The 16,421-nt window shown below is 39.2% G+C and overlaps 1 protein-coding gene across 6 annotated transcripts in view; it reads left to right on the forward strand.

Annotated features, from left to right (window-relative positions):
• UBR2 (ubiquitin protein ligase E3 component n-recognin 2) overlaps positions 1-16,421 on the forward strand; it is a 135,032-nt gene that overhangs the window by 46,867 nt on the left and 71,744 nt on the right. For 4 of the 6 annotated variants that reach the window (XM_055264103.2, XM_055264105.2, XM_063633038.1 and 1 more), the window contains 4 exons: positions 2,668-2,788; positions 5,473-5,580; positions 6,408-6,496; positions 7,824-7,922. In XM_055264103.2, coding sequence (XP_055120078.2) covers positions 2,668-2,788; positions 5,473-5,580; positions 6,408-6,496; positions 7,824-7,922 — 417 coding nt within the window. Of the gene's footprint in view, positions 1-2,667; positions 2,789-5,472; positions 5,581-6,407; positions 6,497-7,653; positions 7,753-7,823; positions 7,923-10,869; positions 10,924-16,421 lie in introns of those variants that run through there. The other 2 variants (XM_063633040.1, XM_055264104.2) reach the window with 2 other exon arrangements.

Here is a 16,421-nt window from a genome sequence, read left to right on the forward strand (position 1 = left end):
TACTATGTTAATGTATGTTATAGAGAAGGGATGGAGCAGAGAGTAAAAGGAGGATCCAAAAAAAAATGAAAAGGGGTAAACACATTCTTTAAAAAGTGTTGGCCAAGCACGTCGGCTCACTCCTGTAATCCCAGCATTTTGGGAGGCCAAGGCAGGCAAATTTCTTAAACCCAAGGGTTTGAGAGCAGCCTAAGCAACGTGGCAAAATCCCATTTCTACAAAAAATAATAATAACAAAAATTAGCTAGGCGTGGTGGCACACGCCTGTAGTCCCAGCTATTTGGGAAGCCAAGGTAAGAGAATTGCTTGAGCCTGGGAGGTCGAGGCTGCAGTGAGCTGTTATGCCATTGCATTCCAGCCTGGGCAACAGAGTGAAACCCTGTTACAAAAAAGAAAAGAAAAGGAAAAAAAAAGATGTTGATAGACTTTCTCCAGAACAGATGTACAAGCAGCTAAGATACCACCTCACACCTATTAGGATGGCTTCTGTCAAATAAATTAATTAATTAAAATGGATAGGCATGCACCTATGGTCTCAGCTACTCTGGAGGCTGAGGTGGGAGGATTGCTTGAGCCCAGGAGTTCAAGGCTGTAGTATGTGATCATGGTACCTGTGAATAGCCTCTGCACTCCATCCTGGGCAACATAGCAAGACTCCGTCTCTAAGGGAAAAAAAGTGTTGGCAAGGATATGGAGAAATTAAAACCTTTGTGCACTACTGGTAGGAAAGTAAAATGGTATAGCCACTGTGGAAAACAGTCCAGCAATTCCTCAAAACATTAAAAATGGAATTACCATGTGATCCAGCAATTTTGCTTCTGGGTATATATGCAAAATAATTGAAAACAGACTTCAAAGAGATATTTTACACCCCTGTTCAAGCACCATAATTCACAATAGCCAAAAGGTAGCAGCAACCCAAGTGTCTGCTAATGAAGGAATGGAGAAACAAAATGTGGTATATACATGCAATGGTACATTACTCAGTCTTAAAAAGGAAGGAAGTTCTGATACATGCTACAACATGAATGGATCTTGAGAACATTATGCTAAGTGAAATAAGCTGGTAACAAATAGATAAATACCATATGATTCTACTTACATGACCTACCTAGCATTGTCATATCCATAGAAACAGAAAGAGACAGAATGGTGGTTGCTAGGTGCTAGGGGAAGAAAGTAGCAGGGACTTGCTCTTTATTAGGTATTATGTAGAGTTTCACTTTTGCAAGATAAAGAGTTCTGGGGACTAGTTTCACAACAGTATGAATGTACTTAACAATACTGAACTGTACACGTAAAAATGGCTAAGATGAAAGTTTTACATGTATTTTACCTTTTTTTTTTTTTTTTTTTTTTTTGAGACAGAGTTTTGCTCTTGTTGCCCAGGTTGGAGTGCAATGGTGCGATCTCGGCTCACTGCAACCTTCGCCTCCCAGGCTGAAGCAATTCTCCTGCCTCAGCCTCCCAAGTAGCTGGGATTACAGGCATGCTCCACCACGCTTGGCTAATTTTTGTATTTTTAGTAGAGATGGGGGTTTCACCATGTTGGTGAGGCTGGTCTTGAACTCCTGACCTCAGGTGATCCACCTGCCTCAGCCTTCCAAAGTGCTGGGATTACAGGTGTGAGCTACCATGCCCAGCCATGATTTTTCTTTTTTTAAAAGTTGATAACATGGGCTGGGCACAGTGGCTCACGCCTGTAATCCCAGCACTTTGGGAGGCTGAGGTGGGGAGATCACGAGGTCAAGAGATTGAGACCATCCTGGCCAACATGGTGAAACCCTGTTTCTACTAAAAATACAAAAATTAGCCAACGTGGTGGTGCACGCCTGTAGTCCCAGCTACTCGGGAAGCTGAGGCAGGAGAATCGCTTGAAACTGGGAGGCGGAGGTTACAGTGAGCAGAGATTGTGCTACTGTACTCCAGCCTGGTGACAGAGCGAGACTCCATCTCAAAAAAAAAAAAAAAAGTTGATAACAAGATCACATCTATGCAATAAATTATTTAAATAAGTACATAATTATATTGAGAAATGAAAGACAAAGCAAGCTAAAACATTTAAATCATTTATTATTGGTACAGCAGATTTTCAAATATAGGACTAAAGATTCAGATTACTGGCCAGGTGCAGTGGCTCACACCTGTAATCCCAGCACTTTGGGAGACCGAGGCAGGTGGATCACTTGAGGTCAGGAGTTCAAGACCAGCCTGGCTAACATAGTGAAACCCTGTCTCTACTAAAAATACAACAGTTAGCCAGGCGTCCTGGCGCGCGTCTGTAGTCCCAGCTACTTGGGAGGCTGAGGGCAGGAGAATCACTTGGACCCAAGAGGCAGAGGTTGCGGTGAGCCGAGATTGCTCCACTGCACTCCAGCCTGGGTGACAGAGCGAGACTCCACCTCAAAAAAAAAAAAAAAAAAAAAAGATTCAGATTACTCATAAACTAGCTGAACCTTCGTGTTTTTTTGTATGAATCCTAAGATTTCCTCTAGAAAATTAGGATCTGAATCAAGTAAGGCAAGGAGAATGGTGTTTTTCTTACATCCATGAAAAATTCTCCTATGATCATGATGGTGTGGTTATATTAAGTACAAATAATAACTTTGTTCTGCCAATAGAATAGCTTTTTAAGTTAATTTTTAAATCTTGCCATTTCTTTTTAAGAGAAATACCAGTAGACAGACAAAGCCACTCAAAGTTCAAGTTATGCATTCGTCTATCGTCGCACATCAGAATTTTGGTTTGAAACTTTTGTCTTGGCTGGGAAGTATTATTGGATATTCAGGTAGGTTCATAAAAGTTCATGCCAATTGTCTATTAAAAATGAGCTCAATATGCTGTTGCAAAACTGTTTTGGAAAAAATACCAACTGGAATAATTTCCTGCTTTAATTTTACATTTTAAAATACCATTTCAAAATATCTTTATGCATAGAAGAAAACCTATTAACAAATTTTGTCATACTGGATATTTTTTATAGGCACACAAAGGATTCTCTATTCAAATAAATTCAGGAAACATTGGTTTAAACAATTGTAAAAGATGTTAATATGCTAATGCAATGCAATGTACATTTCACAAACGATTTTTTTAAAACTTTTTTTAGTGGAGCATTTTGCAGAACTCTTCTACTGAGTAAGCTGGAAAAATGCTTCTGTAAATAAAAACCTAAGTGATTAGCTGTTTAAACGATAAAACACTAATGTTGATTTATGTGTTTTGACTCGTACAACTTTCGGTTACCAATAATTTGCAACTCTGAAAATTTGCAAATTGGAAGTTACCAATTTGTGTTTTTAAAAAAAATTTTAAAAAGGTGAGCCAGGTGCCATGGCTCATGCCTGTAATCCTAGCACTTTGAGAGGCCAAGGTGGGTGGATAACCTGAGGTCAGGAGTTCAAGACCAGCCTGACCAACATGGCAAAACCTCGTCTCTACTAAAAATACAAAAATTAGCTGGGCTGGTGGCATGCGCCTATAATCCCAGCTACTCAGGAGGCTGAGGCAGGAGAATCACTTGAACCCGGGAAGCAGAGGTTGCAGTGAGCCAACATCACGCCACTTCACTCCAGCCTGGGCAAAAGAGTGAAACTCTGTTTCAAAAAAAAAAAAAAATTCCAGAGTGTAGAAATTCGGTCATTTTTCTTTATGTAATGGTAAGAAGTAAGAATCCTCATATCTGCAGCCAAAAATACAAGCCTGGTGTGTAACACTAAAGGGTAAAACAGGGATAGATATAAGCTGTTATGCTGTTCTTCAGGCAACACTGTAGATAAGTGACATTCAGATGTTTACTGTAAAGAAAAATTTGAATACATTTGTATTAAAGGGCTTTTAGAAAAGAGCATTACTACACAGAACTGAGAGTTGAAAATACGAAGGTGTGGAAGATTAAGAGAACACGTTTACTTTAAAAGATAATTTAAAAGTTATCTTTCCAGGCTGACACGGTGGCCCACTCCTCTAGTCATAACACTCTGGGAGGCTGAGGTGGGAGGATCCCTCAAGCCCAGGAGTTCATAGACCAGCCTGGGTAACATAGGGAGACCCCATCTCTATCTAAAATTTTTTTTAAAAGAAAATAAACAAATATCTTTCCAGTTATTTTTCTTAGCCCTGTATTCTTTATTTGGTGTTTTCCATTGGATACCTGCATGCCAAGTGTTGTGCTACAGTATTAATTAAGAGAATAATGGAAGTAATGTCCTGCTGAAAATTTTCTTTGAGATATTTGTCATTAATAATTTATATATTCCTATTTAATACTTACATAGGTCTTTAGCCTTTTAAAGGATTTCTGTTTGACAGCTTTTATAATTAAAAGTTATTCCATTTTTTTTTTATTTTGCATGCTTGAAAAAGATGAAAACAGTGATTTAAATTATAAAGTATGGGGCCAGGCACAGTGGCTCATGCCGGTAATCCCAGCACTTTGAGAGGCTAAGGCAAGCGGATCACTTGAGCCCAAGAGTTCAAGACCAGCCTGGCCAACATGGTGTGAAACCCCGTCTACTAAAAATACAAAAATTAGCCAGGCGTGGTGGCACATGCCTGTAATCCCAGGTACTTGGGAGGCTGAGGCACAGGAATTGCGTGAACCCAGGAGGCAGAGGTTGCAGTGAGCCAAGATCACATCACTGCACTGCAGCCTGGGCAACAGAGGAGACTCTGTCTCAAAAAAAAAAAATATATATATATATATATATGTGTATATATATACACACACACACGTACATATATATGTATGTATGTACATATATGTGTGTATATATGTGTATATGTGTGTATATATGTATGTATATGTGTGTATATGTATATATGTATGTGTGTATATATGTACATATCTGTATGGAACAAATAAGTGTTAAAGCTTTGGTTATTTTAATGCTTATATTAATATTTGAAGAACATTTCTGAAGTTTACATTTAAAAGGTTGTAGTAATATGTTTTCCAGGGTCTTTCACGTGCCAAGTCCACAATAAGTTTTTGTTTAATGAATGAAGAATTTTTTATGTAACATTAATAAAATGCACTGGTGTATATTATAGTGCAGAAGTCATGCATTCCTCCTTTTAAATGGTAGCACATTTTATATTTCAGTTATGGAATGTATAACACTTTCACTGTAATCTGGTTTAATTAGCATAAGTGCTTAAAGAACAATATTGAGTGGTTTTTTGGATGTTTTTCTCTTTAATTAAATTCATTAAAGCACAAGAGGTTATTGCCTTTATGATAGGCATATATTTTGACTTTCAGGAGTAATGGTGTTGATGTGAGATTTGAAATTTATTTCCTTTTTGTTAAAATATTAATAAAACAGTTAATATGTTTGCCTTTTCTGAATAAATTTCACCTTTAAGAAAACGTTTAAAACTCTACAGATCCATTTGAACATCTACTAAAATGTAACTTTATTTTAATATTTGAAGTTGCTGTCTCATTACTACCTTTCCTTCTATTTAAAGATGGCCTTCGCCGGATTTTATGTCAAGTTGGTTTACAAGAAGGGCCAGATGGTGAAAACTCTTCTCTAGTGGACAGACTGATGCTTAGTGATTCCAAATTATGGAAAGGTGAATCTCTTAACTACTTTTAAGGTGTAGAGGAACCTATATAAGTAATTGGGATGTGAAAGGTTTTTATCATTTGGGAAGATATTTAATACATATATTTGTGCTTTTTTAAAGTTAGCATTGCAGTCTTAGTCTTTGAAAAATATAGATTTGGTGGGGGAGGGGTCCATGATCCAACTTAAATGGACTTTATATTTTGTTACAGAATTTTGTTTAGAAAACTTGGTTTTATAAACAAATTGCAAATATTTTGTGCTGAGGAAAACATGTATTTTGCTCCTTTTTTGAAGGGACAGGATCTCACTCTGTTGCCCAGGCTGGAGTGCAGTGGCATGATCATTGATCACTGCAGCCTCCAACTCTTGGGCTCAAGCAATCCTCCCTTCTCAGCCTCCCTAGTAGCTGGGACTACATGTGCATACCACCATGTATGGCTTTCTTTGTTTTTGAGACTTAAAATACAAGCCAGTCTCAGTGGTGTGTGCCTGTAGTCCCAGCTACACAGGAGGCTGAGGCAAGAGGATCACTTGAGCTAGGATTTTGAGTTCGGCCTGGGCAACAAAGCAAGACCCTATCTCTTTAAAAAAAAAAAAAATGCTGTGTTGGCTGGGCATGGTGGTTCACACTTGTAATGTCAGCACTGTGGGAGGCCAAGGCAGGAGGATCGCATAAGCCCAGGAGTTAAGACCAGCCTGGGCAACACAGCAAGACACTGTCTCAAAAGTAAAAAAAAAAACGAAAACAAAACCCACTGTGGATCACATAAAACTTGACAAATGTAATTGTTTGGCATGTCCTTATCTGGTACCATGATCTTTTTCTACAAGGTGCTAGGAGTGTATATCATCAGTTGTTCATGAGCAGTCTGCTTATGGATTTGAAATACAAGAAACTGTTTGCTGTTCGATTTGCAAAAGTAAGTGGCTTTTTGATTTTGAAAATAGGTTATATATAGAGTAACTATGCCCATAATTATATCTAGGCTTCAAAAAATTAACATCTAATAGTAATATGTCAATGTGTTGATATTAAATTGTAAGAAACTTCATAAATAATCTTTTCATTCTTTACCAATAGAATAAAATTATAGCAGTGAGACTTCTTGTTCATCATCTCCTGTGATAACATGAGTATCTATTATACAATGTTTATGAAATAATAAATGAAGAGTTTAAACCTATGCCATTGTGAACTATGGTATTTTTTCTATTAAAATTCATATAAGGAAACTAATCTCAGTTTAAATGACATATATATGAATATGATTTAATTAATATATTTGTGCATTTTAAAATTAGCGTTGCAGTCTTAGTCTTTAAAAAAATAGATTTTTTTGGGGGGGAGGGGCATGATCCAAATTAAATAGCCTGTATATTTTGTTAGAAAATTATATTTAGAAAACTTTGATTTTATAAATAATTAGATTGCAACTATTTCGTGCTAAGGAAAACATGTATTTTGCTTTTTTTTTTTTTTTAAGAAAGAAGGTCTCTTCAGAACTCTAGGTTATTAATATAGTTAAGTTCTCCCTTTTAGCAGCATGTGCATAAGCTAACCACTTACTTTTTTTTGCATTCACCTGAATTCGGAAGTATATGAGAATCACTTGGAGAGCTCTTTCAAAATACATGTGTTGTGTTCCATTCTCAAATCTACTGAAACAGATTCACCAAGAATGGGGGCCCAAGCATGTATGCTTTGGAAGAGTCATCAGATGATTCTGATATGATGCAGAAGTAATGAAAGTCTGATTTCATCAGAAACAGTGTAATGCTGCTGTGGTTTAGCTCCACCAGCGTACAATGACATCTTGGGAGCTTAGTAGCTGTTACTGCCTATTTGGGCTGGTAAACTGCCATTGTGCTCCAGAAGAAAGAATCAATATTTATACAGGATTCCACAGTTTCCATAGTGAATCAATATCTATACAGGATTCTATTGGTAGAAATCATTCCAGTTATTGTTCTCATAGCAGTGTTATCTTATTGACTTCCTCCAGCACTGACTTTTCATTATAATCCTTAAACATTTGGTCATTGTGGATTAGAGGTGAATCTCCCCCTTGTTGTTTAGAATTACCAGCAGTTGCAGAGAGATTTTATGGAGGATGATCACGAGCGAGCAGTGTCGGTGACTGCTCTATCTGTCCAGTTCTTCACTGCACCTACTCTGGTGAGTAGTGCTTGCCTTTTGTTTGTAACTGATAGCCGGCACTCCTTGCCTTTTTTTTGCCTTCTTAATAGAACTATGAGCGTTTGCAGAGTGATTATGTGACAGATGACCACGACAGAGAGTTTTCAGTCGCAGACCTCTCGGTTCAGATATTCACGGTTCCTTCACTTGTAAGTACTGAAAGACTAGAAGAACTTTCTTGTTTTCCATTAACAGAAGCCTTAAAATAATAGAGAACTAAAGTCTGTATATTCCTAAAAAGAATAGTATTTTATTAATGGGTAATTAGACTTCAAACACCTTCACTATTCTTTTACTAGAATATAACCTTGAATATCAAAGTCATCTGGTGGAGGCGAAGTCATTTAAACTTAATTTATACTTTCTCTTCAGAGTAAAGGAGAGAGAAACAATCTACAATTTTTCTTAGTACTTCCCTGAGATTTTGAACTGATTAGTTCACATTAAGCCGATTGATTTCACAAATTATCCTTGACATTAGAATTAGACAGCATATGGTACCCCATCTCACAATTTGAGAAGTCCTTCTCCCAACTCCCTCCCAAAAGGGGAGGTGTAGGTTAGGTAATTGAATCATGATGATTGGGTGGTCTTTTACTGAGCTTCACGAGTTGCCCATAAAGGCATCATTATGTTTTAGCGCTATATACATAATTAAAATTCATATTTAATTTGTTCAGCAAATTTAAGAAGCACCTATTTATTGGGCACAGTTCTAGACTTTGAGAATGTAACAGTAAACAATAACAAATGTGACCCTTCCCTCATCAAACTTACCATAGTGGGAAAGACCCTCATAAATAGTTAATCAGAATCACAATGAAAATTCCGTTGGTTTGAGAGAGAATAACAAGAGACCTGACCTTTTCCCACACTTCAGGGCTTCTCTAAGAAAGGTGCCATTATGCAAGGGCATGAGGGAAGGTCCATGCAAAGGGATGAGCAATTGAGAAAACCTGGAGGAGTAGGGCGGAGCATTACCTCTTGGCAAATAGAGGAAAACCAGGACACTTGAAGATCCTTGAACCTGGAGTGAAATTGTATAGGTTTAAGAGCATTTTATAGTTACTTTATTAATAAGGCATATTAAATATAACTGAATTTTTCCCCATATTACTTTTATGTTAAAGGATATATTTTAATACCGTGGAAGCTGACTGGAGTCTGTTTACCCATTAATGAGCTAGTATGATAGGCCAAATTAAGGATTTTGCATTTTGTCTTAAAAACATGAGAAGGCATTAAAGAGTTTTAAGTGGTATTTACATAATTACATTTGTGATTTTAAAAGATCATGCTGTCTGTAATTTGGAGAACAAATTGGACGGGGGTAAAAGTGAGTGTGGGAAACCTAATCAGATGCTAATGCAATGACCCAGGGAAAAATTGATGGTAACTTGAACTGGGATGCTGAAAGTGGATATGAATCATGAGGGATATTTTTAGGTCGTGAAATCTACAGAACTGGCCAAGTGGGTCTGAGGGTTGTTGGACTTGCTGACGAACTGGATGTCAGGTTTGAAGGAGAAGTATAAGGATGATTCGCAAGCATCTGGCTTGCAGCTGAGTAGATGTTGTGCCACTTGCTGAGTGATTAGCATTTGTAAAGAGAGAAAGTGATGCTTTTAGTTTAGTCAGGGTTGAGTTCCAGAAGCCTCTGAGATGATCCTATGTGTGTTCGTATCTGTGCTTCCCTCCTCCATTGATCCATTTCCATGCCAGTACCACAGTTGTAATAATTATTTATAGCTTAATATTCCATTTTGACTTTTTTTTTTTTTTTTTTTGAGATGGAGTCTCGCTCTGCCACCCAGGCTGGAGTGCAGTGGCGCGATCTCGGCTCATGCAAGCTCCGCCTCCTGGGTTCACGCCATTCTCCTGCCTCAGCCTCTCCGAGTAGCTGGGACTACAGGCGCCCGCCACCACGCCCGGCTAATTTTTTGTATTTTTAGTAGAGGCGGGGTTTCACCATGGTCTCGATCTCCTGACGTCGTGATCCGCCCGCCTCAGCCTCCCAAAGTGCTGGGATTACAAGCGTGAGCCACCGCGCCCGGCCTCATTTTGACATCTTAAATCCCATTTCATTTGATAGCTTAAATCTCCTTTCATTGTTATTTTCCAAAATGTTTTCGCTTATTCTTAGGCCTTTTTCAAAAAGATGAAGTAAAATCAGATTGTCAGTTACCAAAAACCACATTAGAATTTTGACTGAAAAGACCTTGTATTTGTAGATTAATTTAGGAAGCACTAACATTTTTGCAATACTGAATATCCCAACTAGGAATATAATTTGTCCTTGTTTATTCAAATATTATTTTATGTTCTTAGTAAAAACTTCATAGTTCTCTCGTTATACCATTGTGGAAGTCAGTGTGGCGATTCCTCAGGGATCTAGAACTAGAAATACCATTTGACCCAGCCATCCCATTACTGGGTATATATCCAAAGGACTATAAATCATGCTGCTATAAAGACACATGCACACGTATGTTTATTGCGGCACTATTCACAATAGCAAAGACTTGGAACCAACCCGAATGTCCAACAACGATAGACTGGATTAAGAAAATGTGGCACATATACACCATGGAATACTATGCAGCCATAAAAAATGATGAGTTCATGTCCTTTGTAGGGACATGGATGAAACTGGAAATCATCATTCTCAGTAAACTATCGCAAGGACAAAAAACCAAACACCGCATGTTCTCACTCATAGGTGGGAACTGAACAATGAGAACTCATGGACACAGGAAGGGGAACATCACACTCCGGGGCCTGTTGTGGAGTGGGGGGAGGGGGGAGGGACAGCATTAGGAGATATACCTAATGCTAAATGACGAGTTAATGGGTGCAGCAAAACAACATGGCACATGGATACATATGTAACAAACCTGCACATTGTGCACATGTACCCTAAAACCTAAAGTATAATAACATTTTTAAAAAAAGTGATACAATAATTCAGTTAGCTTAGTTCAATAACTTACATTCTAAGGAAATAAATAAGAGATAAAACTCAAAAAATATATATAAACACATGTATATATATATATATATATATATATATATATATATATATTTTTTTTTTTTTAGTTCTCAATCTCGGCTGGGCACAGTGGCTCACCTCTGTAATCCTATCCGAGGCAGGTGGATCACCTGAGGTTAGGAGTCTGAGACCAGCCTGGCCAACATGGTGAAACCCCATCTCTACTAAAAATAGAAAAATTAGCCAGGTGTGGTGGTGCACGCCTGAGGCTGAGACAGAAGAATCACTTGAACCCGAGAGGCGGAGGTTGCAGTGAGCTGAGATCAAGCCATTGCACTCCAGCCTGGGCGACAGAGCGAGATTCCGTATCCAAAAAAAAAAAAAAGTTCTTGCTTTGTCGCTCAGGCTGGAGTGAGGTGGCACGATCACAGCTCACTGCAGCCTTGACCACCTGGGCTTAGGCAATCCTCCTGTCTCAGCCTCCCAAGTAGCTGGGACCACAGATGCATGCCACCACACCCAGCTAGTCTTAACATTTTTAAATTAAGCTTATATGTTTTATATTTTTGATGCTGTAGTAAACTTTTTATATTTTTAAACAGGCTATGGTAGTATTTAGGAAAACTACTGATTTTTTTATGTCCATCTTATATCTATCTGGTCTATCTGGATATATATGTATCCAGATTAAATAGATTCTACCAAACTCTTTTCCATAATGGTTGAACCAATTCATGCTGCTGTTAATAACGTATGAAAGTGATAGTTGCTCCACATCCTCACCAACACTTGGTTTTACCAGTCTTTTGAGATTTTATCTATTCTAGTGGGACATAGTGGTTTCTCATTATGGTTTTAATTTGCATTCTTCTGGTGATGATGAAGCTGAATTCCTTTTTATATGTTTATTGTCATTTGGATATACTCTTTTGTGAATCCCTGTTAAAGTTGTCCTTTGATTATCTATTGAGTTGTCTGCCTTTTTCTTACTGATTTGTCAGTTTTTCATAGATTCTGCATACATATTCTTTGTTGGGTATATATACTACAAATATTTTTTCCACTCTTGTCTTGTTTGCTTCCTGAATATTAAGTGTCTCCTTTTTTTTTTTTTTTAAAGACAGAGTCTCACTATCCCCCAGGCTGGAGTGCAGTGGCGTGATCTTGGGTCAATGCAACGTCAGCCTCCCGAGTAGCTGGGACTACATGCGTGCCCAGCTAAGTTTTTGTATTTATAGTAGAGACGGGGTTTCACTATGTTGGCCAGGCTGGTCTCGAACTCCTAGCCTCAAGTGATCCACCTGCCTCAGCCTCTCAAAGTGCTGGGATTATAGGCATGAGCCACTGCACCCAGCCAGGTGTCTCTTAATGAGCCAGAATTCATAATTATAACGTGTACTAATTTTGTTTGTTTGTTTGTTTGTTTTTTTAGACGGAGTCTCGCTCTGTCACCCAGGCTGTAGTGCAGTGGCATGATCTCCACTCACTGCAACCTCTGCCTCCCGGGTTCAAGCGATTCCCCTGCCTCGGCCTCCTGAGTAGCTGGGACTGTAGGTGTGCGTGACCATACCCGGCTAATTTTTTTTTTTTTTTTGTATTTTTAGTAGAGACAGGGTTTCACTATGTTGGCCAGACTGGTCTCAAACTCCTGACCTCAGGTGATACACCGCACCCGGCCATACTTTTTGTATATTGTTTAAATAATCTTTGTGTATCCCAAGGTCACAAAGATATTCTCCCACGTTTTCTAAAAGCTTGCCTTTTCCATTTAAATTCCCAATCCATCTATAATTCATTTTTGTGTATCTAAGAAGTAAGGTCTTGATTTTTCCCCCTACATAGTTATTCAGTTAACCCAGAAGTGTTTATTGAAGATATTTTTTCATCTGTTGGCATTTCAGGAGCACCTTTGTCATAAATCAAGACCTTTATATATGTGTGTCTGTCTTGATTATCTTTGTGCCCCTGCTACACTGCCTTAATTATAGTAGTTTTGTGAGTCTCAGTATCTGATAGTTAAATCTTCCAGCTTTATTCCTCAGAGTGCCTTGGCCATTCTTTTGTTTGTTTGTTTTTGAGATGGATTTTCATTGTTGTTGCCCAGGCTGGAGTGCAATGGTGCGATCTCGGCTCACTGCAACCTCCGCCTCCCAGGTTCAAGCAGTTCTCCTGCCTCAGCCTCCCGAGTAGCTGGGATTATAGGCATGCGCCACCACACCTGGCTAATTTTGTATTTTTAGTAGAGACGGGGTTTTGCCGTGTTGGTCAGGCTGGTCTCAAACTCCTGACCTCAGTTGATCCATCCCCCTCAGCCTCCCAAAGTGCTGAGATTACAGGCGTGAGCCACCACACCAGGCCAGTCTTGGCCATTCTTAATCCTTTGTATTTCTGTATGAATTTAGATTCAGCATATCAGCTTCCATACACACGAAGAAGCCTTCATATATTTTGATTGAAATTGAAATTAATCTCTCCTTCAGTTTAGGAAGAATTGGTATCTTTACAATATTGAGTCTTCTGCCCCGTGAACTTGATGTATTCCTTCATTCATTTAGTTTGTTTAAAAAATTTCTTTCAATACTTTATAGTTTTCGTTATAGAGGGCTTCCCACTCTTCTTTTTTTTCTTTTTGAGATGGAGTCTTGCTCTGTCACCCAGGCTAGGGCACAGTGGCACAATCTTGGCTCACTTCAACCTCTGCCTCCCAGGTTCAAACAATTCTCCTGTCTTAGCCTCCCGAGTAGCTAGGATTACAGACACTTGCTGCCACAACGCCTGGCTAAGTTTTGTATTTTTAGTAGAGACAGGGTTTCGCCATATTGGTCTGGCTGGTGTCGAACTCCTGACCTCAGGTGATCCACCCGTCTCAGCATCTCAAAGTGTTGGGATTACAGGCGTGAGCCACTGCGCCTGGCCCCCATTCTTCTTTTGTTAGATTTATTTCTAGGAGTTTGGTTTGGTTTGGTTTTTGGGGGAGGGGAGACATTGTTTTGGGGTTTTTTGGTGGTTTGTTTTTTTTTTTTTGTTTTGTTTTTTTGCGATAGAGCCTCACTCTGTTCCCCATGCCTGGAGTGCAGTGGTGCAATCTCAGTTCACTGCAGCCTCCACCTCCCAGGTTCAAGTGATTCTTCTGCCTCAGCCTCCCAAGTAGCTGTGATTACAGGTGCGTGCCACCACACCTGGCTAGTTTTTTTTGTATTTTTCATAGAGATGGTGTTTCACCATGTTGGCCAGGCTGGTCTCAAACTCCTGACCTCAGGTTATCTGCCCACCTCGGCCTCCCAAAGTGCTGGGATTACAGGCGTGAGCCACCGCACCTGGCCTATTTTTGGCTTTTGATTCTATAGGAAATTTTTTTTAACTTTACTTTGTATTTGCTTATAGAAATACATTCATTTGTGTATATCAGCCATGTATCCAGCCACTTTTTCCACATTCATTTATTCTAATGGTTTATAGATTTTTTTTTTTTTTTAAGATGAGGTCTATGTTGCTCAGGCCGGTCTCAAACTCCTGGGCTCAAGCTATCATCCTGCCTCAGCCTCCAAAAGTACTGGGATTACAGGCATGAGCCACTGTGCTCAGCCAGTTTGCAGATTCTTTTGGATTTTTCTGTGTACATAATCATATCACTTGTCATCCATGAATAACAGCAGTTTTAGTTCTTATTTCGAATATTTATATATTTTATTTCATTTTCTTTATTATACTGGCTGGGACCTCAACTACAGTGTTAAATACAAGTGGTAGATAAAAGCAGAAATCTTTGTCTCATATCTGATCTCAGGGGGAAAACTTTTAATATTTTACCATAAAGTATGATGTTTTGCTTTGGAGTTTTGTTTGCTTGGTTTTTGTTCGATTGTTTATAGATACTCTTATCAGATTAGAGAAATTTTCTCTATTCCTAGTTTGCTCTAAGGTGGTAGTGTTGTTTAAGAGAGGGTAAGAGAGGGAGCCTTGTGATGTTGCCCAGCCTGCCCTCAAATTCCTGGGCTCAAGCAATCCTCCCACTTCAGTCTCCCAAGTACCCGGGACTACAGGCATGTGCCACTGAGCCCAGCTTGGTTTTTGTTTGTTTGGTTTTTGGTTTTTTTGGGGATGGAGCCTCACTCTGTCGTGCAGGCTGGAGTGCAGCGGCATGATCTCAGCTCACTACAACCTCTGCCTTCCGGGTTCAAGCGATTCTCCTGCCTCAGCCACCTGAGTAGCTGGGATTACAGGTGCGCACCACCACGCCCAGCTAACTTTTATATTTTTAGTAGAGATGGGGTTTCACCATGTTGGTCAGGCTGGTCTTGAACTCCTGACCTCGTGATCCACCCTCCTCAGCCTCCCCAAGTGCTGGGATTATAGGCGTGAGCCACTGCACTCGGCCAGTTTTTGTTTGTGTTAAATCATGAATACGTGTTTAATTTTCATGAATTCAGGAGAGGCATTGGATGGTATGATCAAGCGGTTTTTTTCTCCCTTTTTCTGTTAATAAGGTTATGTAAATTTTTTTCAAATGTCTTATTACTTTTGCGTTAAGGAAATAAACCAAACTTGGTTGTGGTATATTATCCTTTTTCTATATTGCTTGATTCGGTTTGTGCACCCTTATTTGTGAGAGAGATTAAGTGATAATTTTCTTTCCTTGTTATAGCCTTTTGGGGTTTTGGTATTAAGATTAAAGAGGACTCATAAATTAAATTGGCAAGTATATTCTGTTTTCTGGAAAATTTTATGTAAGATAGGTATTGCTCTTGTTTTTTTGTTTGTTTGTTTTGTTTTGTTCGTTTTTTGAGACCAAGTCTCGCTCTAGCACCCAGGCCGGACTGCAGTGGTGCGATCTCAGCTCACTGCAGCCTCGACCTCCTGTGGTGCAAGTGATCCACCTCAGCCTCCCAGGTAGCTGGGACTACAGACATGCACTACCACACCTGGCTAATTTTTTTTTTTTTTTTAGTGTTTGTTGAGTTGGTGGGGGGGGGGGTGTTGCTTTGTTGCCCAGGCTAGTCTTGAACTCCTGACCTCAAGTGATCCTTCCACCTTGGCCTCCCAAAGTGTTGGGATTACAAGTGTGAACCACTTATTCCTTATTGCTTTTGTAATTGCCCAACAGATTCTTCCTGCCCACTGTACAGATAAAATCAATTCACTGAGACCACAGCATTGTAGTACAGAAAGAGTTTAATTGACACGAGGCTGGCCACACCACATGGGAGACAGAGTTTTTACTCAAAATCTCCCCCTGAAGGCTTGGAGGTTAGGGGTTTTCAAGTATAATTTGGTGAGCAGAAAACTAGGGAGTAGGTGATGCTGATTGGTTGAGGAGGGCATCATTAGGGTGTGTGCTGAGTCCACTTGTGGCTGAGGGTCAAAGGACTGGTTGAATCATGGATCACAAGTAATGCAAAACTCTGAAAAGGCATCTCAAAAAGGCCACTCTTAGGTTCTACAATAGTGTTGTTATCTATAGGAGTAATTGTGGAAGTTACAAATCTTGTGATTGCTGGTTATCATTTAACTTACATCTTAGCATAATTCAGGCCCCTTTCATCATCTTAACCTTGTGGACTTTCATTAGTTTATAAAGGCAGTTTCCTTTTGGAAAGGGCTATTATATTCCTTGCTTTAAGGTTAATCTACAAATTAAATTTCTCCCAAAGTTAGTTTG

Source organism: Symphalangus syndactylus, chromosome 23, assembly GCF_028878055.3.
Source record: "Symphalangus syndactylus isolate Jambi chromosome 23, NHGRI_mSymSyn1-v2.1_pri, whole genome shotgun sequence".
In the NCBI taxonomy this organism is placed as follows: domain Eukaryota; kingdom Metazoa; phylum Chordata; class Mammalia; order Primates; family Hylobatidae; genus Symphalangus; species Symphalangus syndactylus.